Source organism: Protopterus annectens, chromosome 12.part0 (genome assembly GCF_019279795.1).
Source record: "Protopterus annectens isolate FY-2018-M chromosome 12.part0, PAN1.0, whole genome shotgun sequence".
Taxonomy (NCBI): Eukaryota; Metazoa; Chordata; order Ceratodontiformes; family Protopteridae; genus Protopterus; species Protopterus annectens.
The window spans coordinates 104,543,642-104,566,008 of record NC_056746.1 but is presented as its reverse complement, the minus strand read 5'-3'; the positions used below and the strand labels follow the sequence as shown (position 1 = coordinate 104,566,008).

The 22,367-nt window shown below is 43.5% G+C and overlaps 1 protein-coding gene across 1 annotated transcript in view; it reads right to left on the bottom strand.

The window, feature by feature from the left end:
* The window catches only part of LOC122816382 (kinesin-like protein KIF19), a 378,290-nt gene that overhangs the window by 192,431 nt on the left and 163,492 nt on the right, over positions 1-22,367 (bottom strand). The window contains exon 3 of the mRNA XM_044089131.1: positions 4,661-5,158. Within this exon, the coding sequence (XP_043945066.1) occupies positions 4,661-5,158 (498 nt within the window). The remainder of the gene's footprint in view (positions 1-4,660; positions 5,159-22,367) is intronic.

Below are 22,367 nucleotides of genomic sequence, written 5' to 3'. Positions count from 1 at the left end.
ACCCCCCAGCCTCAGCAATGTTTGATAGATGTCCTGTTAGTGTCAGCCCCATCCATGCTACTCATGAGTCACCTTCTCATTGCCTCTGATTTGTGCATACTCCCCAGAGGGGTCAAGATTAGTGGTCTATAGCACCACTATAACTCCAGGTCTGCCCCTAACCTGGGTGCATAAATCCACAGTTGTGCACATCAGGAATCTAGGCACAGACAGCTACTACACACAGCACAGCAGACATGGTGAGTGCACAGTGTGACCTGGTTGATATGCAGCAAACCCCTCTATGACCTGGGAGATAATGTGTAGTCCCTGCACAGTGACAGGGAATAGAGGGACAGGAAGCAGAATGTGCTTCAGAGGTCATTGGTGGCTAATACTGCATCCATTGTTTCTTCCATAAGGCAAAAGGTAGCTGCCTTCCAGTCTACCCCTGCAGGCTATGCACACCATAGCTGTAGGAGAGTCTGGATACGAGGTGGTTGGTCACAAGCTGAGCATACACAGATGACTCAGACAATTCTTGAGATAACATCACTGTCAACTGTTACCATAGCAGCTAACACTCTTGGGAGTGGTCAAGTCTTACATTTGTGACCACAGTGGTTCCTTCAGCTCCACCCTTGGGACACCTCACCAAGTCACATACTCAAATTCTCATAGCCCCACATCATCAATATCCCCTGTGAGAAGTGTGACACACCTACATGTGGTTGTCATTTGAGCTGTGGACATCATACATTTGTTAGATCCTGACATGGGTCATCCCATAAGGGTGCACACAGGCTGCTGCACTTCTTTGACATTTCTCCTATGCATCCTAAGATTGCATGCCACCCCAAATGCATTGCCAGTGTCTGAAATATGCCCTCTCCACCACAACACTGGAGGATGTGATCCTGACTCCACACAACCTAGTACCATATCCATCTCCCATGACTAAGTCCACATGATAATCTTGTTGTCATCCGTCACTGTGTCCCATCCTTACTTATATACGTGATGATGACTGTGCTCTGTCCTCCTGCTAACCTATGAAGGTAAGGTAATGTCTGATGCACAGCATGGCCATTTAATGGACTGCCTTGCATAGGTTGGATGTAATAATGCATGTATCATATTTATCTATGTCATGGTGCATAGTTGTGCACTAGATGCCACCTCCTTCCCACTGCTGTAATATATTGTGCTTCCCTCTGCCTTGCATTTTTTACTACTGCTGATGCTGCCTGTTCATCCTCTGATAGCCTGCCTTGCTCCTTGGCCACTGCTCCTACAACTGTGACAGACCCTGCTTGGATGTTTCTCTGCTGCTGCTGCTGCTGTAGCAGTTGCAGTACAGTCATGTTATGCAACATTGCACACAAGACAAATATCTGACTGCACAAATCAGGAGGATAGCAGTTTCAGTACAGTCATGTTATGCAACATTGCACAGAAGATAAATATCTGACTGCACAAATCTGGAGGATACTGCAGTACCCCCGACAGATGCATCAAGGCAGTGGAAGCATCCCTTCTGCTGGCCAAAAATGTGTTCCTCCACATTTCATTGTTCTGCATGTGCAGTGTTATATGCTATCTCTGCCAATGTCTGGGGATTGCAGATGGGAGTCATCGGCTATGGTTCAAATGCATGTCTGGAATCACCTACAAAGTTCAGCAGTGGCACCATATGTTTCCAGCTACTTGTTTTATTGTAAACTGTACATATACTGGTCTCTGTACCTGCCCATGTGAGCCCCTACCAACTAGATGACCCTGTGAGAAGTTCCTCTGTATTAACCGCTGGTACTGGTCAATCATGTACCATATGTGTGAATCATGAGAATGGCCCATGTGGTGGATGGAAACATTACAGATAACATATCTTGGCACTGCATATCACCTGACAGTTGAGGAAGCAGTAGCCCATTTTTGTTTATGTATCTGACACCCTATGGACCAGGTGAGGCCTTAAAAGCAATGCTTATGCAATCAGTGGCTCTCGTGACCTCAGAAAAATGGATCATGCTGTAAAACTCCCTTATATTCTGCCACCACAAACACTGTAGAATCCTTAGCATTCAGAATAGATGTATCCACAGCACTGCACCTGTTCTATAGGTCTCTGAATCACCCCACAATATATGATGCCATCATTTGTATAATCACTGGGAGTCATTTCCATATCATTATGCACTGATGGTGTTACTTCTCATTTCCATATCATTATGCACTGATGGTGTTACTTCTCATTTCCATATCATTATGCACTGATGGTGTTACTTCCATACTTTATCGGCTATGCTACTTGTTACCTTAGCATGGCTGCACTACTTGTGCCTCTGAGTCACCTCTTCCCTGTACATCATCGCTATCCTGCTGATTTCCATAGTGCTGTGTGCTGCCTGTGAGTACAGGCCACTATTTATAGTTTATTACTTCACCTATATGCTGCCTATAGTTACATTTCCTCATTGTTAAAACACTGTTGCATAAAACATTGTTGTAGACACTTAATTTTGCTACAGAGAAGAAAGAAGTGGTTTGATGATAGCAATGCTGAGAAGACAGTCCTAATGCATTACTTAAATATATGACGTACTGCCACTGGATTTCCTCAACAGCACAGCTAGGAAACATCATTAAAGTTTGTGAAAAATAATTCTAATAGAAAAAAGCTACTAACAAAAATGCAAATCAGCATGAGGTTCATCTTTGCTGCATTGAAATAAAGCAATAAAAAATTCTTGAAACATTTTCTGGAATGGTGCAAATGAGTTAGGGTTTACAGCAGACAAACTACATACCGAAGAAAGGCAAACAAGGATGGTGATAATGATACATCACATAAGGGAGACCTGCTGGAGCTACAGCAGACAAACTACATACCGAAGAAAGGCAAACAAGGATGGTGATAATGATACATCACATAAGGGGGACCTGCTGGAGCAGTCACGTTCACATAAACAGGAGTGCCCATGTGACTACTGTGCCATCCAAACATATGACAGTCATAATGACAAAAACACATGCCAGCATGTAACTACTCAATCTCACATTAATTTTGGAGATTTTTTTTTAATTTAATTTATTTGCTAACTGCAAATATACTGATCTAGGAAGTATTCAGCCATGGTTTGGGAAAGTAACTATAAAAAGAACAAGACTGTAGACATGTATGCAAACTAATAAAATACTTAAAATAGTTTCAGCTACAGATAATTATAATATGAGTGCTTGTTTGCCTAAAGCATGTGTTGGATCTAGAAACGAGGTCAGGGTTTCACTCAGATGGTTGGTGAAACCAGCAGCAACATAGGTAGAGCAGGGAGAAGTGTTCATGGTATTAGGGGATGCAAATGGCATGGAACAGAGGCACCCAATGGGCACAAGTTAAGTGTTGGCAGTCACTTAATTATCCCTAGTTGACTTCTCAGCTGCTTAAACAAACTTTGTCATGTTTTTACAGGCTCTGCGTATGTGTGTGTGCGCGTGTGTGTGTCTGTGTGTGTGTGTGTGTGTGTGTGTGTGTGTGTGTGTGTGTGTGTGTGTGTGTGTGCAGATGGGAGTAATCAGCTATGGTTCAAATGCATACCTTGAATCCCTACAAAATGCAGCAGTGTCACCATTATATGTAGACTGCTACTTGCTTTATTGTAAACTGTACATATAATGGCGCGTGTGTGTGCGTGGAGCACCCACAAGTGCCTATTATAAATGGTAATAACTGTAGCACAGAGTTAGTACAGCTCTTTGCTGCAATTAGTGGGCTTTACTTAAGGAGAATAAAAGGGGAAAAGAGAGTGGAGGAAAGAAGGGGCAAGGTAAACAGGTCTAAGACATACAACAATGTTGGAAGGAAAACAGTTATGGGAAGAGGTCCTTAAAAAGAGATGATTTTATTGACTGCAGACACATGGCACGAAAACAGATGGCAATTTAGGAAGAGATGGAAGGGTGTACATAATTATGGGGAAGAAGGGGGTCTGTATGTTACAGAGTGGTGTAAGAATTTCTACATACATAAACAGGATGTAGAGCAAAATAATACAAAAAAACAGGCCATTATGTCAAGTGACAAAAAATGATGCTCATAGTGATAAAAGAATAGCTCAGCAGATATCATTCAGACAAATGTCTGTGTATCAAGGCCTGAGAGTTAATACAGGCTTGTAAGCAAACTCACTTATACTTAGTTATGTTCATTAGTTGCACTTATCTCATCAGTTAACTTGGTTATTCTTTAAAGTCTGTGTGGCTAGAGAAATAAATTATGAGGAGGTTGTGGTTAACATATCGGATGAAGAACATTTAGCAGTAACAACAAATCCCTAAACACACACACACACACACACACACACACACACACACACACACACACACACACACACACACACACACACACACACACAAAACCACATATACCATTCAGTGATGTCCTTATTTTGAATTGATCTTGGTCATAACTCAAGCTTTTGGTTCTCTGACCACATAAGTAAAACAAAAATACCAGCCGCAAAGTTATTAAAACAACAAGAAACAAAATCATTTTTGAAATGATCCCCAAAACTTTGCAACAATTTATCTCCTTACACTGTACTGGTGTTCAATCTAATTTAAGCATTTGTTAATGTTACCATTCTCAGAAGAACAATTAAGTAGACATGTATTGTAGTACCCCTTGTGAATGACCCTCCAGTGATCGGGAGCGTTTCTTTCTTGCCTTCCCTTTCAGTGAACCTTCTTTCTGTTCTGCTTTTTGAGTTGCTTTCCTGCTATAGTTAGAATTGCTGGTCAAAGGTTGAGAAAGCATCTTTCCATTGACTCTTGCATGGTGGGAAGGGCTGGTCAGGTCCTGCATACTTGAAGCCTGCTGCACGTTTGATTTCAAAACAAATCTTGGTTCAGATCTGGACCTCTCTTGGAATTTACGGTCATTGTCTTCCAAATGATGGACTGACATTACTCTTGGTTCCCTCCCTTTCTTTAAATCATGAGAAAAATCTGATATTGGTACTTGGGATCGCTTTCTTGCAGCAATGACAGAAATGCCTTTTGTACCAGTGACAATTTCTTGCAGGGCTTTGGAAGTCATCTGGTGAACTTCAGGCTGAACAGTAAAGCTGTTTCTCTTCATTGTAGACATAGCGATGGGATGTTTAAATAAGTTTGGCTTCTATGACAGATTAAGGAGAGAAATGTGTCATAAGAAAAAATTTGATCTGTTAGTGACATTTTTCCAGAAATTAATCAATTAGAAATAAAGCAGGAGAAAAAAATGAAAAACATGCATCATGTGTTTCTCAAAGGCCTAGTTACATTTTCATTTGTTAGTTTACTCACACTGTTCATGCTTATGCCCCATGCTAACTGAGCCAGACACAGTTAAATGTTATCCTTAGTTATTCTGCAGGATTTAAACATTTATTATAGGACAAAAGTTTTAGTAATCACACATTCTTCTTAACAGCCAGAACTGAAATCAATCAGAAAAGTTAGAACTATCGTGATCTGCTTAATTTTTGTTTTCCCAATCATTTACACCAAGACAAGTCAGCTCTATGAGATATTTAGCATAACAGCAGATGTTCAAAGAACAGACACTCATTGCAGGAAATATAAAATATGTTTGTTCTGCCTCATTTTGCAGTAGTTAAAGGTCCTCCTTGTATACAGTACTGTGTATTTCTTGCAGATATTCCTCTAGCATCCTTTGGTGCACTACACATATACAAGCAAGCAGTATTACGCCATGATGTGCCCAGATTTTCTAGTAATGACATTTGCAACTAATCATAAAGATTATTGCAATAAAACTGTAGAAATACTATATTTATGTATGTAATACATAGACTGCTATAATTACAATGTGAATTTGGGGAAAAACAACTTTGTAAAAGTGCTTGAACAGAAGTTTTATTTACCGTAGTGATAGATCTGTGTTGTCTGCTTCTGTCCTTCATCAGCTGAAAGGTTATCAGATGCATCTCACATCTGACTTCAGCCATTCTTAGACTCCTGACCCAGTGTTCGAGCTCCTGCTGTTACCCATAATCCCCCTGCAAGGACAGATGTACCTCAGATCACGTTTGCCCCATACCAGAGTAAAGAAATAAAATACTTCCAGACCTCTCAGATCAAATTCTTCAAGAATGCAAACAGCTGCAATACACAGAGCTTGAAAACGACATGATTAAATGAGGTTGCTATAAGCACAGTCACTCCTGGATTCATGGAAACATCCAAGGATGGGGGAAGGCATGAATATATCCAAGGATAGAGGAAGGCATAAAAATCTCCAAGGATGGGGGAAGGCATGAAAACCTCCAAGGATGGGTGATGGCATGAAAACCTCCAAGGATGGGGGAAGGCATGAAAACCTCCAAGGATGGGGAATGGCATGAAAACCTCCAAGGATGGGGGAAGGCATAAAAACCTCCAAGGATGGGGGAAGGCATGAAAACCTCCAAGGATGGGGGAAGGCATGAAAACCTCCAAGGATGGGGGAAGGCATGAAAACCTCCAAGGATGGGGGAAGGCATGAAAACCTCCAAGGATGGGGGAAGGCATGAAAACCTCCAAGGATGGGGGAAGGCATGAAAATCTCCACGAATGGGGGAAGGCATGAAAACCTCCAAGGAATGGGGGAAGGCATGAAAACATCCAAGGATGGGGGAAGGAGAAGGGGAAGGCAAAATCAAACAACACAGATCTATCATTATGCTAAGTACACAACTTTCATATCCATTAGTCAATGGATGGGACAGAGTCTCCAGTTACTATTACACTTGGGAGGTCTTATGGAAGTACATTCTGGAACACAGCCAAGCCAAAGGAGGCTCTTGACCTTGGTTGTAAGTCTAATTTATAGAGAGAATTGAAGGCATGGGCAATGGACTAAGTAGTAGTAGCACAAATGTCATCAAGTGATACTCTGGAGAAGAAAGCTGTAGAGGAAGCCACAAATCTAGTCAAGTAAGCTGTAGGAAGTTTGGGTAAGGACAAATGCTTCTCTTTGTAGGAATGAGAAATGCATCAGATAACCAATGAAACAGAGTCACTTTAGATACCCCTTTTCCCAGCTTGGTTGTAGAAAAGGAAACAAATAACTGATCAGTCTTTCTAATCTTCTTAGTGCGATGCAAGTAAAAATGAAACTGGTGATATAAGTCCAACAAATGTAACATATTCACTTTTATTGGAGAAACTGGGGAAGAAAATGAGAAGACTGATAGAGCGATTCTGCCAATATCCTGGCAGATCAATTCAGTGCCAACCTCACCCCCTATAGGGCCCATCTCAATACCGAAAGATTGCCAAATTCAGGTAATAACAGCCACACAGGTAAAAACTGCACTCTCCAAAGCTAAGAATACAGCATCCATGGGAACAGACGACATCCCGGGCTGTGTACTACGTGGACTACAAAATGAATTGGCACCTCACCTAAGTGTCATGTTTAATCGTAGCCTCACCTCAGGCATAATGCCCACTGAGTGCTGCACAGCTACAGTTATCCCACTCCACAAAGGGGGGATTCATCTTGAATCCTGGGAACTATCACCCTATCAGTCTGATGAGCTTGATCTGCAAGGCCATGGAACGTATTATCATGGAACTTACAAACAAAAGCATTGGCAACCTTCAAACACTGGACCCCATCCAGTTTGGGTTCGTGAAGGGCCGATCTTGTCTCCTGAACTTGACTGACGTCTTCATATCAGTCTCCAGAGCTGTGGGCGAGGGTAAGGTGGTCCACACAGCCTATCTGTACCTCACCAAGGCCTTCGACACCATCCCCCACTCTGGAATCATAGATAAACTTACTAAGCTGGGCATTAATCTCTATGTCACTTGATGGGTTGCCAGCTGGCTTACTGACAGAATCCACACTGTAAAAGTAGCCGACTCCAAATCCAGATCCAGACAAGTGACAAGTGGAGTACCTCAGGGTTCAGTCCTGGAACCGCTCTTGTTTGGCATCTACTTCTCTGAATTACAAGCCAACACTAAGGGACTCAGGCTAACAAAGTCTGCAGGTGACTGCAAACTGGGAGCCATTATTGAATCCCCAAATTATGTGGATATTCTACAAAAGGGCCTTACAGAAACAGATGCTTGGTGCCAGAGCCATGGGCTCAAGCTTAATGCCAAGAAATGTATAGTTATCCCCTTTGGGAAAAAACATGTACACGTGAATTACCAAATAGGTGGCAGTACACTAAATACCGAAAGTGTGATAAGAGACTTAGGGACACAGGTGGACATTGGTCTCATCTTAGATAACCACATTGCCACAACAGTCAGGAAATCCTTCTATGTGGCACACCTCATCACCAAGGGCTTTTCATCCAGAAAAAGAGGTCATTGTCCCACTGTACTCATCCCTCATCAGACCCATTATAGAATACAACGCCCCATTTGGTATGTACCTCAAGATATCTGCAACAACTGGAAAGGCCGCAAAAATACCTCACTAAAAGAATCGGGTCTAGTTCACATTGTCGTAAGCTGACAATATCGAATATGATATTGTTGGCACGACAATGTTGAAAGTTCAGAACATCACGCAGGTAAACAGAAATCTCTGTAAGGGGGAGATTTCCATTTACCTCTATGTAGTGCGGTCTCAGAGTTGGTATATTTAAGTAGGGGTGTGTGTGGGGGGGGTGCAGGGGGTCTTGCCCCCCTGCCTACACTAGTTAATTTTTTTTTATTGATTTATTTTATTTTTTATGTTATTCAATATTTTACTACTTCGATCAATAAAGTTCGACCTTTATTGATTCGATGTAGTAAAATTTTGATAACGTGATATAGATGCAAAAGAATCACAGGCCTAAAGCAGATGCCCTATGCTGACCGCCTAAAAAACTCCAGCTATATTCTGTCACATATCGGCTACTCAGAGGCAATCTCTGCTTAACATACAAGGTCATATCAAACCCAGAGCTGTTGGACATGCTACACTTAAAGAAATCCCAATCCTTCAGAGCCACCCGCTCCTGGGATCTAAACCTTGTCATCACAATGAACAAAACATGCTGGAGGGATAGGTTCCTGACCCAGAGACTCCCCAGAGTCTGGAATTGACTGCCCATACATGTCAAGCAGAGCACCTCTTTGGCCCTCTTCAAAAGGAACCTTGACAACTGGATGGGAGATAGGAAATTCACCCCGGGGATCAGGTCAGTCACCCTGCTAGACAGGGGTCCAGGGAAGTAAATATTGTGGGAAGAAATAGCAAGGGAATTGTTATAGCTAGGCTTGTATAGGCCCTAGGGCCGATAGCCTAGTACCAACCTATGATTGAGTGAAGATTCAAAAGCTGCCTTTGAAAGAAATTAAGGATTAGCTCTTAGAGTAATCTTGTCTTTGTGGAAAATCAAATGGGAAGGGGGGTAATTAGAAAGAATTTGTAATTCTGAAAACCTCCTAGCAGAGGTGGTGGCCACCAAAAAAGAATAGTTATGTACTCACCATAATGATACGCCTGTGCTGTTTCCATCCTTTTCTCACCAGATGAGTCCCAGATTCAATCTCGGATATGGCTATGGCCACTTCCAAGCTTTGGATCCAGTACTCAGGTTCTTCCCCTACCCATAATCCCTGTGAGTAGAGAGAGCTACCGCAGATCGAGTTCGCCCACCCAAAAAAATGGCATTGCAAATTGCAGAATATATGTGTGGGCAACCTAAGAGTGCTGCTGACTTAAATACTGATAACTTGAGTAAGAAGAGAGAGGCAGAGAAAGACAGGACCTTCAGAAGCCAGAGCAAGGTCAGCTAGATCCATCTCAGGGACAGTATATTGTAAATAAACTATACTTCTACAAAAATAAGGAGGGGGTGGTGGGAAGGTAGATGAGGAAAGGATGGAAACAGAAGACACATATCTATCATTATGCTAAGTTCATAACTTTCAAATCTGATGTTGTCTTTTCTGTCTGTTCCTCAGTGGATGGGATAGAGTTTTCAGCTACTTTTATACCTGGGAGGCCTTATAGAAGGATATTCTAGAGCACAGCTAAACCAAAGGAGGCCCAAGATCTGGACTGCATATCTAATTTGTAATGAGAGATGAAGGTACGATCCTTGGACCAGGTACCTGCAGCACATATGTCATCAGCTGGAACACCGGAGAAAAAGGCTGTAGATGAAGCCACTGTTCTAGATAGAATGAGCTTTTGGGGACAGAGAGAGAGGAACTTCCTTTACTTGATAAACAAAGGAAATGTACTGAGTTAACCGATGTGAAAGAGTGACTTTGGAAACTAATTTTCCCAATTTAGCAGTGGAGGACACAAACATTTGATTAGATTTTATAAATGACTTTGTTCAATGTAGATAAAAACATAACTGACAATGAACACCCAGTAAATGCAGAGTAAATTCACCTTTGTTTGAGAAATTTGGGAAGAAAACTGGAATATTTATGAACTGATTAATGGATGATTCAGAAGCCAACCTAGGGAAAAAGAGAAAGGATGGTTCTCAAAGACACTCTGTCCTTAAGAAAAATTAGGTATGGAGGTTTTGATGGTAAGGGGTGTAGCTCAGAAATCCTCCTGGCAGAAGTGATAATCAGAAATAAGGTTTTCCAGGATTAAAACTTCAGGTCAACTTTTAGCAGCAGATTCTAAGACAAGGCCAATCAAGGCTTGCAACCAATGGTAATATTCCATGGAGGAAATGGGTCCCTAAGAGGAGGCAGGAGTAAACATGTATCTCAAAGAAAGGCCTTGAACAATCTAAGTGAAGTTATGGGATTGTGATTTTCCTCTATGTGGAAGGAAGAAATTGCCGCTACCATACTTTAATAGTCAAATAGCTGATACCACCTTGAAAGGGATGTACAAGGAAGTCCAAGTTAGATGAAAGAGGGGCTGAAAAAGGACACTACTTCTTTCCACAACCACAACAGAAAACATTTTCCATTTGCTTTTGTAAACCTTCCTAATGGACATTTTCTGGGAAGAGGTCAATATATGGTCAACTGGGGATGACAACCTGCACTGTCAAGCCACCACTGGAATTGGAGAAACTGTACAGTCAGTATGAGAGACTGAATGTTCAGACGAGGCAACCTCGATGGGTGAGAAAGTAAATCTGGATCCAAGCCCAGTACCCGAGGAGAATGAACTGGATGAGGCCAGAGGAAGGGAAACCACACTTATCAAGGCCAATGAGTATTACAATGACTTTCATCAGTAACTTTGGAATCAGGGGCACTGGGGGGAAAAATGTAAAGGAGTTCTGGGGGCTAAAGGTGCATTACAGCATCCAATGGTGACTTTCCCTCATGGGGAAATAGAGTGAACAGCTTGTTGCATTTGGTGTTGTGGGGAAAGGAAAATAGATCACAACATGGTCTGCCCCAGTGGCTGAAAATCTGCTCCATTACTAATGAGTTTAGGGACCACTCGTGAGAAAGCTGGATGGATTTGCTCAACTTGTCTGCCAGTTTGTTGGATTTCCCCAGGATATGCTTTGCAACTAGAAAGCAGCATGAAGATTTTGCCCATTGCCACACTCTCTTGGCCTTGTGACATAAAGGATAAGATATAGTTCCTCCCTGTTTCTTTATGCGGCATGTTGTCTATCTGGATGGAAATCACACCCAACGGGAGAGAATCCTGAAAGAACTGCTACGGTAGAAGGACTGCTCTCATTTCCAATATATTGATGTGAAGACTGGCCTCTATCTGAGACCACATACCTTGGATTGTCTCTCTCAGATAATCCTCCCCCCACCCCATTTGAAAAGTGTCCGTGGTCACTGTGGCTTGGAGGAAAGGCAGAATATTAATGTACATCCCTGTGGAACATTTGGAGATTCATCACCATTGAATGAGGGTTCTGCAAATGTTCATTAGACTCACTAGAAAGGATAAAGGTTTTCTGATTGACCATTGAACTGCCAGAGTTTACTGAAGAATATGCATGCAGAATCTGGCCAGTGGTACTAATGTGACTGAAGCAGTCATGGAGTCTAGAATGCAAAGAATTAGTCTTGCAGGTGGCTTCTGGTAGTATTGAAGTTCTAGGGCTTGTTGGTAAAAAGATGCAATCCTTCAAGGGCTAAGCATCATTATCTGGGTTCTTATGTCCAAAGTTGCTCCTATGAACTGCAGAGATTGAACTGGTTGAAAATTGGACTTTTTTTAAATTCACAATGATTCCCATGTCTGTGCTAAGCTACAGCAAGGAATCCCTGGCTTGAATTAGCAGCCTCCTGCCAGGAGTGGTGATGAGCCAGTCATCCAGGTATGGGAATACTTGGAACTGCTGCAGTCCTAGATGAGCTGCTACTACTGCCATGCTCTTGGTGAACACCTGGGGGCTGTAGTGAGACCAAACTGCAGCACTCTGAACTGGTAATGACTAGCTCCCACTTGGAAGCCAACATACTTCCTGTAGTGCCTGTCCACTTTATGTGGTAATATGCATCCTGAAAAATCTATCAAGCACATCCAGTCATCTTTCTTCAGCAAGGGAAGACTGGACTGAACAGTGACCATCTGAAATTGTATTTGTTTTACAAACTTGTTTAACCAGCTTAGGTCCCCACTTTTATTTGACACTAAGAAGAATCTTGAGTAAATTCCAGATCTTCTCTGGTCTGGACAGACCTCCTGGATGACTCAATTTTTCATATGTTTATTTATGAAGCAGCTACTTCCATTTGTGATGGTAGAACATTGAGAATTATTTTCTGAAGTGATGGGGGAGTGTGGAAGGGTATGACATAGTCTCTGGTTACTATCCTCTACACTCCTCTACACCTACTTGTCTTCAGTGATGAGCATCCAGGTTGTTGGGTGCAGAGACAAGTGCCCCCTGACTGCCTCCAGGGTATGAAAATTGGGCAAACATTCAGAAGCACTGGAAAAGCTTCTCTGAGAAAGCACACCTGAACCCTTGGTTTTGCAGGCCACCTCTCCCTTTTGGGTGGTATCCATTATATGAGTTTACTCCTCTGCCTCGAAGAGCTGTCTCGCCAGAAGTGCCTGATGAAAACCCATTGGATTTGTAAAACCAAATTCTCTTACCTCCCTTCTGATTTCTGGAGAAGGTCTTTTGTGGAGCAGAGAATTGGATCCCCATGGCAGAAAGGGATTTGCCATTCTTCTTGCTTCCGGAGTTAATTTCTTTGCTTTGGGACCAAATATATTTGATCCATCATAATAAGAGTTGGTAAAGGATGTTATGAAATGCTCCACAAAATTGCAAAGCTGCATTCAAGTGTGCCTTCTGATGGAAATGCCTGTACCAGCTGCTCTAAATGCAGCCTCAGTAGCATTAGAACTAAGGTTCATCGAGGTATTGGAAAGTGATTGGAGGGTAGCCAACTGTGAATCAATAGCTTTCTTTTTATCCACAGAAAAGATCCCTGGGAGAGATTTGGTGATCTTCTTTGTCAAATCTCTCTGAAAGCAAGTAAAGTGTGCAAGATAATTCATCTCTCTCTCACAGAAAATGTAGATGAGGCGTGTACATGCTTCCCGAATCTGCCCAAAGCACATGACTCCCTATTAGGTGGATGGGCGGGGGAAACTCTCTTCTACTAGCTCCTTCTTAGTGGCTGCAATCACTACCATAAAATCTACTATGCGACCCTTGCTCCAATGGGGTCTATCTTTAGGAGCTACCAAAAATGTATCGGGCTTCTGTGGGATATTTTCAACTATGTCTGATTTTTTCTATGCCTGGCACAAGATCAGATCTATCATCTCAACAGCATCACAAGAAGCAGATGTGCCAGAACTGAAAGCTTTGTGGAACACCGACTCCTCTGATGAAGACCAGCCCCTTTCTTCCCGAAATGTTTGAGAATATTTCCAGATGAGACATCCTCAAGGGGGATCTAGTTGAACCTTCTCCTTCATTGTGATTAGTGTTTGTGATCAGGGGTTCCTCGAGGGAATCTAAATGTCTCTTTTTACACTTAAGTTTCAAGTGCACCTCTGCTGCGGGAGGTTCAGGAGAGGATGTGAAATCAGATACTGTCTTTCTGGACAGAAGAGGCTCAAAGGCTTCAGAAACTGACTATCCTGACAGGACTGAAAGAGCAGGATTGAGACCCTGGGAAATCCTCTGGCGATGGGTTGGATCTTTCTCTCTAGGCTGAGAAAGTATTCTCTTGAAAGCTTTGAACACTGAGCTCAAGATGGATTCGGGGAACCCTACTAAAGGAGCAGAAACTCCTGAAGGTGTCTAAACTCTGGAAGCTGTTCGACTAGGATCCAAGGATAAAGCCAGAGCTGGAATGTCAAGTGCTTATGCTCCCTAAGAGAAGGAAACTAAATGAAGACCAAGGATATGATCACATCCTGTCACAGTCAGCATCGTCAGTCCAACTCTGAAATTCAGACGGCTTCAACTGTGATGGAGCAGACTTCATCAGAGAACTTATCAGGGTTGAGGAGGAGTGTAACCTCAGCTCTGATGCAAACCTTCTCTGGGCCAGGGGCAGATCCAAGGGCTCTGATCCAAGGAAGTGGAGAAGGAACTATTAAAGCTGAAATGGAAGAGACATCCCTTCTGTATCTAACAGTGGTCAGCAGCAGGAGTACCTCAAAATGGATCTGGGTCTTAAGAAAATACCAGATCATCCTGTCCGGCTTCAGTAAGGCTTTGTGAGGATTTAGAATAATCCACGATAAATGAACCACTAAACTGATGAAATAGTGAACCGGTTCACAATGAGAGCTAGGCTTCCAAAAGTCTCAAAATAAATTTATTAAACCAGATACAATGTGAGCGCATAAATGCTTTCGGCGAAAACAGTGTCTCCCTTCTTCAGACAAATTACCAAATACTGTTTTAAAACTATGTTATATATGCACACATCAGTTAAAATGATCCAATCACATTAAAAAGCATTTGTATGAATCAGCGTTTCCAAGGAAACCTTAAAACAGAAAAAGAAATTTCGACAATCAAATGTATGAAAATTTGAATAAACTAAAATAACAAAACATTTGTGAATGCATGATCATTAAATATTTTCAAGTATCCTTTTATAAAATAGGGCATATAGGAAAGAAAACAATGATACCCAAATAGATCCATGCAAGTGTCAGACGTCAAAGGGAATGCATTCGTAGAATGAATGTTATACGTATTTTAACATACATTGTGTATGCGTATTCTGAGTGGATGAGTTAATAAAAACAAAAACAAATAGATAATGACCATAATTGCTATCTAAAATTTATAATTATAAACTTTAAAAATAAAAATATATATATAAACAACATCATTGCACTATAGTTATATAAATACTATTACAAATATTAATATATACATAAATAACTACTATGGCAAATTCTGATGTTGATATACAATACATATTGTGCCTATAAATTAATTAAAAATATTTATTATTTATTTAAATATTTGTGAGGATTTAGCTTATCTCAAGGAAGAAGGTGATAAAGGAGGCCTGCATGCATATTAAGGTCTATCTTGTAAAATAGGAGACTGGAACCTAGGGGGTAACAGGCTCCAGTGACAAATTAGGTGGCATTACTGATCCGATAATTATTGAATCCTAAAATAGCTCTGATTCTGAAGGTTTAGAGATCTATGTTGGAGGAGATGGAGCCACAGCCAATGAGGGCAACAGATCCAGGGATCTCCTCTTTGAAGTTTCTGATCTATTCTTGTGTGTCTCCTTTTGCTTTTCCCTTTTTTTGTCTGTCTTTTTGGAAGAAGAAGCAGCAGCCACATACTTCCCTAAAGCTGATGAGGGTTTGTCTCCTGGGGTTGGCTGTGGGAGACCCTTTAAAATAAGTTTATTCCTTCTCTTCACTATGGTTCTTTGACTGAAAGCTTCACAAATCAAGCATGCCACCTCCAAAGGAGAAGGCCCCAAGTGATAAATGCATTTCTCATGGATATCTGAGTTCGGAAGCTTGTGAGAAGAAGCAATACACTTTTTAAAGCTGTATGGCTTATATGACATCCTGATCACAACAAAAAACTGTAAATGGAATAAACAAGTTGTTAACTATTATATTGTTTTTATTTATTTTTATGCATATAACCATAACTGTAGATATAGAAAGGTACTCTAAGAAAAGTAGGTAAATCTAGTATTACTGTACTTAGTGGAAAACTCTAAAAGTAAGAGTTGGGAAAGGCAAAAATAGGAGGGATAATATCAAACAAAAGATGAAAAATAGGGAGGTAAAGTTTACTTATTCAGAAAGACTTTCAGTTATTCTAGCCAAACTCTCCTGAGCACCAAGATCCATTCCAGATGTTCAGTTGGCAAACGAGTTCTGGGGTGGCTGACTCTTCTCAGAGGAATTATGGATAGGAGAAGAGCCTGAGCACCAGATCCAAAGCTTGGAAGTGGCCGTTGCCTGATCCAAGGACAAAACTGAAAAAATCAGAGGTCAAAATGAAGAAAAGGCTGGTAGAATATAAGACTGCTCAAGAAAAAGAAGTTATGTACCTACCATAACGTTCCATGTTAGTTGTCTTTATCTCAACTTCTTTCTTGCTGGTTGGGATTGGAGCCGAACATCGGCTCAAACTCAGCCATCTTCAATAGCTCGAGAGCAGTTTACTGGCTCGAGGCTACCCCTTATCCCATGATGCCTAGCCCTAGCTACCCAGATCTCATTTGAAATAGCTAACCCCAGACATAGCTATAGGAAGAAACCCCTCCAAACAAATGGTTAAACATACCTGCCCTACAGTCAGTAAAGGGAACAAACCAGAAAACACTCAGCCAGTGAAAACTGAATTCCTCTTGGTCCAATAGGGGGATGGAGGGGGGGACGCAAGAAAGAAGGCGAGATGAAGACAGCTAACATGGAACGTTATGGTAGGTACATAACTTCTTTATGTTAGGTACATAACTTCTTTATGTTAAGTTGTCAATCACGCCTTCGTTCTTGCTGGTTGGGACAGCGTCCCTAGCACCTACAATCCTGGGTAGCTCATTGGAACAGACTCTTCAGAACAGTGGAACCAAAGTCAGCTCTACTTCTGGAGACCAAATCCAACTTTTAATGAGAAATAAAGGTATGAGGATTTGCCCACGTAGCAGTGGCACAGATAGAGTCCATGGGCAACCTAGACTGGAAGGCTACAGAGGTGGCTAAGGCCCTGGTAGAATGACCCTTCGGTTTGATTGGCAAGTCTTTGTTCCTTAGTTGATAGATAAAGGTAATGATTTGAGACAACCACCTGGATAAGGTCACTTTGGAAACTGGGAGACACTGTTTGCCCTGAGCATAGGAAAGGAAAAGTTGGTCAGACTTCCTTATATTCTTCATCCTATGCAGGTAGAAACGCAACTGTCTATGAACATCCAATTGATGTAACTTGTATTCTGCCTTGTTGGTGTGGTTAGGGAAAACACAGGTAGGTCTATAGACTGGTTCAAATTATTTTCTGAGCAGACCTTCGGAATGAAAGAGGGATTAGTCCTCAGAGCGACCCTGTCCTTATGAAAAGCTAAGTATGGAGGATGGACGCATAGTGCCTGAAGTTCAGAGACACGTCTGGCTGAAGTAATAGCTACCAGAAAGAGAGTTTTCCAAGATAGAAACTTAATGGAGCAGGAAGCTGCCGGTTCGAAAGGGGGCATAATTAATGAGGTTAGTACCAAATTAAGGTCCCAAGGAGGAGGGGGATCTCACTGGGGGTTTAAGGAGAGTAGCTCCCCCTTAGAAACCCTTTACATAACTTATGAGACATAATGTTTGCATTAGAAAACCTGACATGAAAATTTGAAATGGCCGCTAATTGAACCCTGATTGTAGCAGAAGCGGACCCCGAATGAAAGAGTTCTGTTAGGAACTCCAATATTTTGCGGATAGGGGCTGTGAAGGGATCTATGTTCCTATCCTCTGCCCAACAAGAAAAACGTTTCCATTTACTAGCGTAAGTCCTTCTAGTGGCAGACTTATGGGAGGAAACAATAATGTCGCGTACGGCCGGGGAAATACTGGGAAGCCTGGCTAAGGTTGGAAGTGGAGCAACCAAGCTGTGAGATGGAGTGTTTGGAGGGATTGATACAGCCCGCCTGATTGATGAATCAGTAGGTCTGGAATCGGATCCAGAGTCCAAGGCCGCTCGAGAAGGTAATGGTGCAGGAATGAGAACCATATTTGTCGAGGCCAGTAGGGGGCAATGAGGATCATTTTGCAACCCAACGACATAGCTTTCTGAATGAGTTTCGGTATCAAGGGAAATGGAGGGAAGGAATAAAGAAGTCCCTGAGGCCAATCGTGGACTAGAGCATCTCTGAGAGAGTGACCAGGAAGCAGAAGAAGGGAGAAGTAGTTGCTGCATTTGCTGTTGAAGGGGGTGGCAAAAAGGTCGCAACAAGGCTGACCCCATTTGCGGAAGATTAAATCCGCAACTACCTGATTCAGAGACCACTCATGAGGCATGAGAATAGCTTTGTTGAGCCTGTCCACTATGACACTGGACATCCCAGGGATGTGCATCACAATCAGAAATTGCTGGGAGAAAATCGCCCGCTGCCAGAGTCTGAGCGCTTCTCGACATAGGGGGTAGGACCTGGTTCCACCTTGCTTGTTGATGTACCACACCACTGACATGTTGTCCGTTTGAATTGCAATGGTCCCAGAAGGAAGAGAGTCCTGAAGAGCTTGCAACGCTAGGAGCACGGCTCTCATTTCTAGGATGTTTATATGCAGATGGTACTCGTGAGCCTGCCAAGTGCCCTGTACTGTCCTTCCCTGAAAATGCCCCCCCACCCTATCAGGGAGGTGTCCGTGGTCACTGCAGCAACTGGAGGGGGCTGAATGAAGGGCCTGCCCTGAATCATTAGTGGGGAGACCATCCACCAGGAAAGGTGCCTTTTGCATGCTTCTGTAATGATGATCATGTGAGACATGGGGAGCTGTTAGAAGGACCACTGCGTGAAAAGAAGCCACTGCAGGATTCTCATGTGAAAGCAGGCCAGGGGTATCAGAAGAATTGCCACCACCATAGAACCTAGAGTTTGAAGGACGTACTTGACTTGTACTCTTCTGCATTGCATGAGGACTTGAACTTGCTGGCGAATTGTGGACACCCTGTCCGAAGGTAGCTTTGCGGACATGCTCCTTGTATCTAAGTCTGCTCCTATATAAGTAATAGATTGACAGGGCAACAAGGCAGATGTTTTGAAATTTATGGTGATGCCTAGCTGGGAGCAAATTGAGATTGTATAGTCCCTGGCTTGAAGGAGTTGATGCCTGGTAGTAGCAGTAAGGAGCCAGTCGTCTAGATATGGAAACACCTGGAATCCTTGATGCCTCAGGTGAGCTGTGATCACTGCCATACATTTGGTGAACACCCTGGGGGCTGTGGTGAGACCAAAGGGCAGAGCTCTGAATTGGTAATGACTGGCTCCCAGCAGGAAGCGAAGGAACCTCCTGGAGAGTCTGTCCATTTTGATGTGATAGTACACATCTTGGAGATCTATAGAGCACATCCAATTGTCCTGACCCAGAAAGGGTAGAATGGACTGTAGCGTGACCATCCGAAACTTTGTTCTTTGAACAGACTTGTTCAGTCTGCTGAGATCCAAAATAGGTCTCCAGTCCCCTGTCTTTTTTGGTACCAAAAAAAACCTTGAGTAAGTTCCGGATCCATGTTGGTCTGCCGGGACTTCCTGGATGACTCTTTTTTTCTAGCAGTTTTGAAACTTCTACAACTGCTTGGTCCCTCAGAGTGGGTGGAACATCTGGGAGGGACTTGCATGACGATAAAGGGGGCTGAACGAATGGGATTCTGTAACCTCCGGATATTATTGAATGTACCCATTTGTCTTGCGTTATGCTTAGTCAGGCTTTTGGGTACAATGAAAGTCTTCCCCCGACTGCCTCCAGAGACGGACAGTCGGGCAACCCCTCAGGGATGTTGGAAGAGCTTGTCAGAGAAGGATTCTCTACTGCCCTGGTTCTGCGGACCCCCTCTGCCACGAGGGCGGCGTCTGTTATTATTATTTCCTCCTCTGCCCCTGGAGGAAAAATCACTACGTGTGCCAGGCGAAGATCCCTGGGATTTTCAAAACCACATCTTTCCACTCTTCTGACCCTTGGGGTATGGTTTAGAGGGAGTGGAAAAACAGACTCCCATGGCAGAGAGAGTCTTGCCTTCCTGCTCACACCTAGTAAGAGTGTCTTTCACCTGTGGTCCAAAAAGAAAGGAACCGTCAAAGGGAGTGTTGGTGAATGATGCTCTGAAGCATTCCGCAAAATTACACAGCCACATCCCATGCATGTCTCCGAAGTGCCACGCCTGTACCTGTGGCTCTACTTGCCTCATTGGCTGCATAGGAAATGAGCCTCATGGAGGAGTTGACTACTGAGTTAAGGGTTGCCAGCTGAGAGGCCACTTTAGCCTGAGCCCCTTCAGCTGATGGATCCTGCAGGGTATCTCCGAGCTCTTTCAGGCGATCCCTCTGAAGCCTGGTAAAATGGCATGAGTAATTCAGTGACCTCATGGAGAAGGTCACTGAGGCAAACATTCGCTTCCCATATCTGTCCATGGTCCTAGACTCCTTGTTAGGAGGATGGTCAGAAGAAGTTGTTTCCGCTAACTCCTTTTTAGTGGCTGCTGCTACCATCATGGCATCCACGGGAACACCCGTAGTAAGGAACTGCTTGTCAGGGGGTGCAGTAATAAACTTGCCTGGTCTCTTCAGGGTTGGTTCCACTGTATCTGGGAGCTGACCAAGCCCTTTGAGCCACCACAGACATTAGTGGATCGAAGGGCGAAGAAACCCAGGAGGTGGAAGGTCGGGAACTGAATGCGTCCAGGAATACAGATTCGTCCTCAGTAGGTGCTAGGGTATTCCAGTTCCCTCTCTGTTTAAGTATTTCTAGGATGTCCGAGAAGGAAACATCTTCAGAGGGGGATCTCGGGGACCCTTCCGACTCATCCAAATCTGTATCCAAAGTGACAGACTCGGGGGAGTCAATGTGCTTCCTCTTGCACTTCTTCTTCCAAGGGGGCTCCTCTGAATGATCAGGGGAGGCCTTGGAGGAAGAGGAAACACCCAATGGGGTGCCCTGGAGCGCTGGTTCCCCACACTTGAGGTCTGGAGGAGGGACAGAGGTAAACGCAGGCACTACAGGGGACGGAGCCAGTGGGGTCAAAGGTAGAGTTGGCTCGGAGGCCAGCACACTCCTCATGACATCGAAGGCGTCCCTGACACGATGAAGAGACAGCTCCAAGGAGACCGGAATCCTCCTCCGCACTGAGGGAGACAGCTCCAAGGCCAATGTAGGAGCCGAGCTCACCTGCGCCGATGCTCCTAGAGGGAGAGCGGGGTCGGACAAGGGTCCGATGCCACTCGCCCCCTCGGAGCCGACAAGGGAGTCTCGGCGCCCAGATCCCTCGATGGAAGGCCCCATCGAAGGGATCGGAGCCGACGATGGATCTGAAGGAGATATCCTTATTGGAACTGACGGTTCCATGACTCAAACCCCAAGAAACTCCGGCTCCGAGCTCAATGGAGTTGGAGGAGGAACATCGATAGAAACAGACGGAGCTGACACCTGTTGAGGAGGGCTGGACAACATTTTGGCCAGTGCCTGCGACTTCAAAAACCTGCTGACCACTCTCTCCACATCATGGTCTGAGAGCCTGGAGGACCGAGAGGAGTGTGAAGATCTGTGACTACGGTCACTTTGCAGAAGGGGAGACCGAGGAGCCGAATGAATGGACTCTAATGAAGGGGACCTCGGCCTTTTTTGAGTCCTTGACGGCTCCGAGGGGACTAATGGTGTCGACGAGGAAGCAGTCGCCTTGGTTCTGGCTGGAACCGAAGTGGAAGGCAAGCCTTGGGTCGATGATGGCTCCGAGCTAGGAGCCGATGATCTGGCCGGTTTAGGAGACTTCACTGGCAAAGTCTTAGCCGGTGAGTCCTGAGGCTTAAGCAGTCCTCTCAAAATAAGTTTATTCTTGTGCTCCTGCAGAACTCTTGGGCTAAATGCAAGGCAGATACAGCAAGAGTCCTGCAGGTGCACAGCGCCTAAACAATAGATGCAAGAAGTGTGCCCATCTGTCAGAGACATTTTCTGATAGCATGAGTCACACTTCTCGAATCCCGACACTTTGGATTCTTTGGACATGTCTATCAAAGAAAAACACTACTCTCATCTATTTGGCCAGGAGGCCGGATAGCAGTAACAACTAATAATAGAACACTACCACAAAAAAAAAAAACGACACACTGTATAAGACAACCAAATACTTTTTTTTTTTTTTTTTTTTTAACTAGGAAGCCTCTAACTTAAATGGCTACCTACCAATAAACACACTACCTATGGGGAAGGGGGGGAGAACTTTCTAATTTAAATGAGTTCTAAGGGAGGAAAAAAAACTACAACACTGAACACTCTA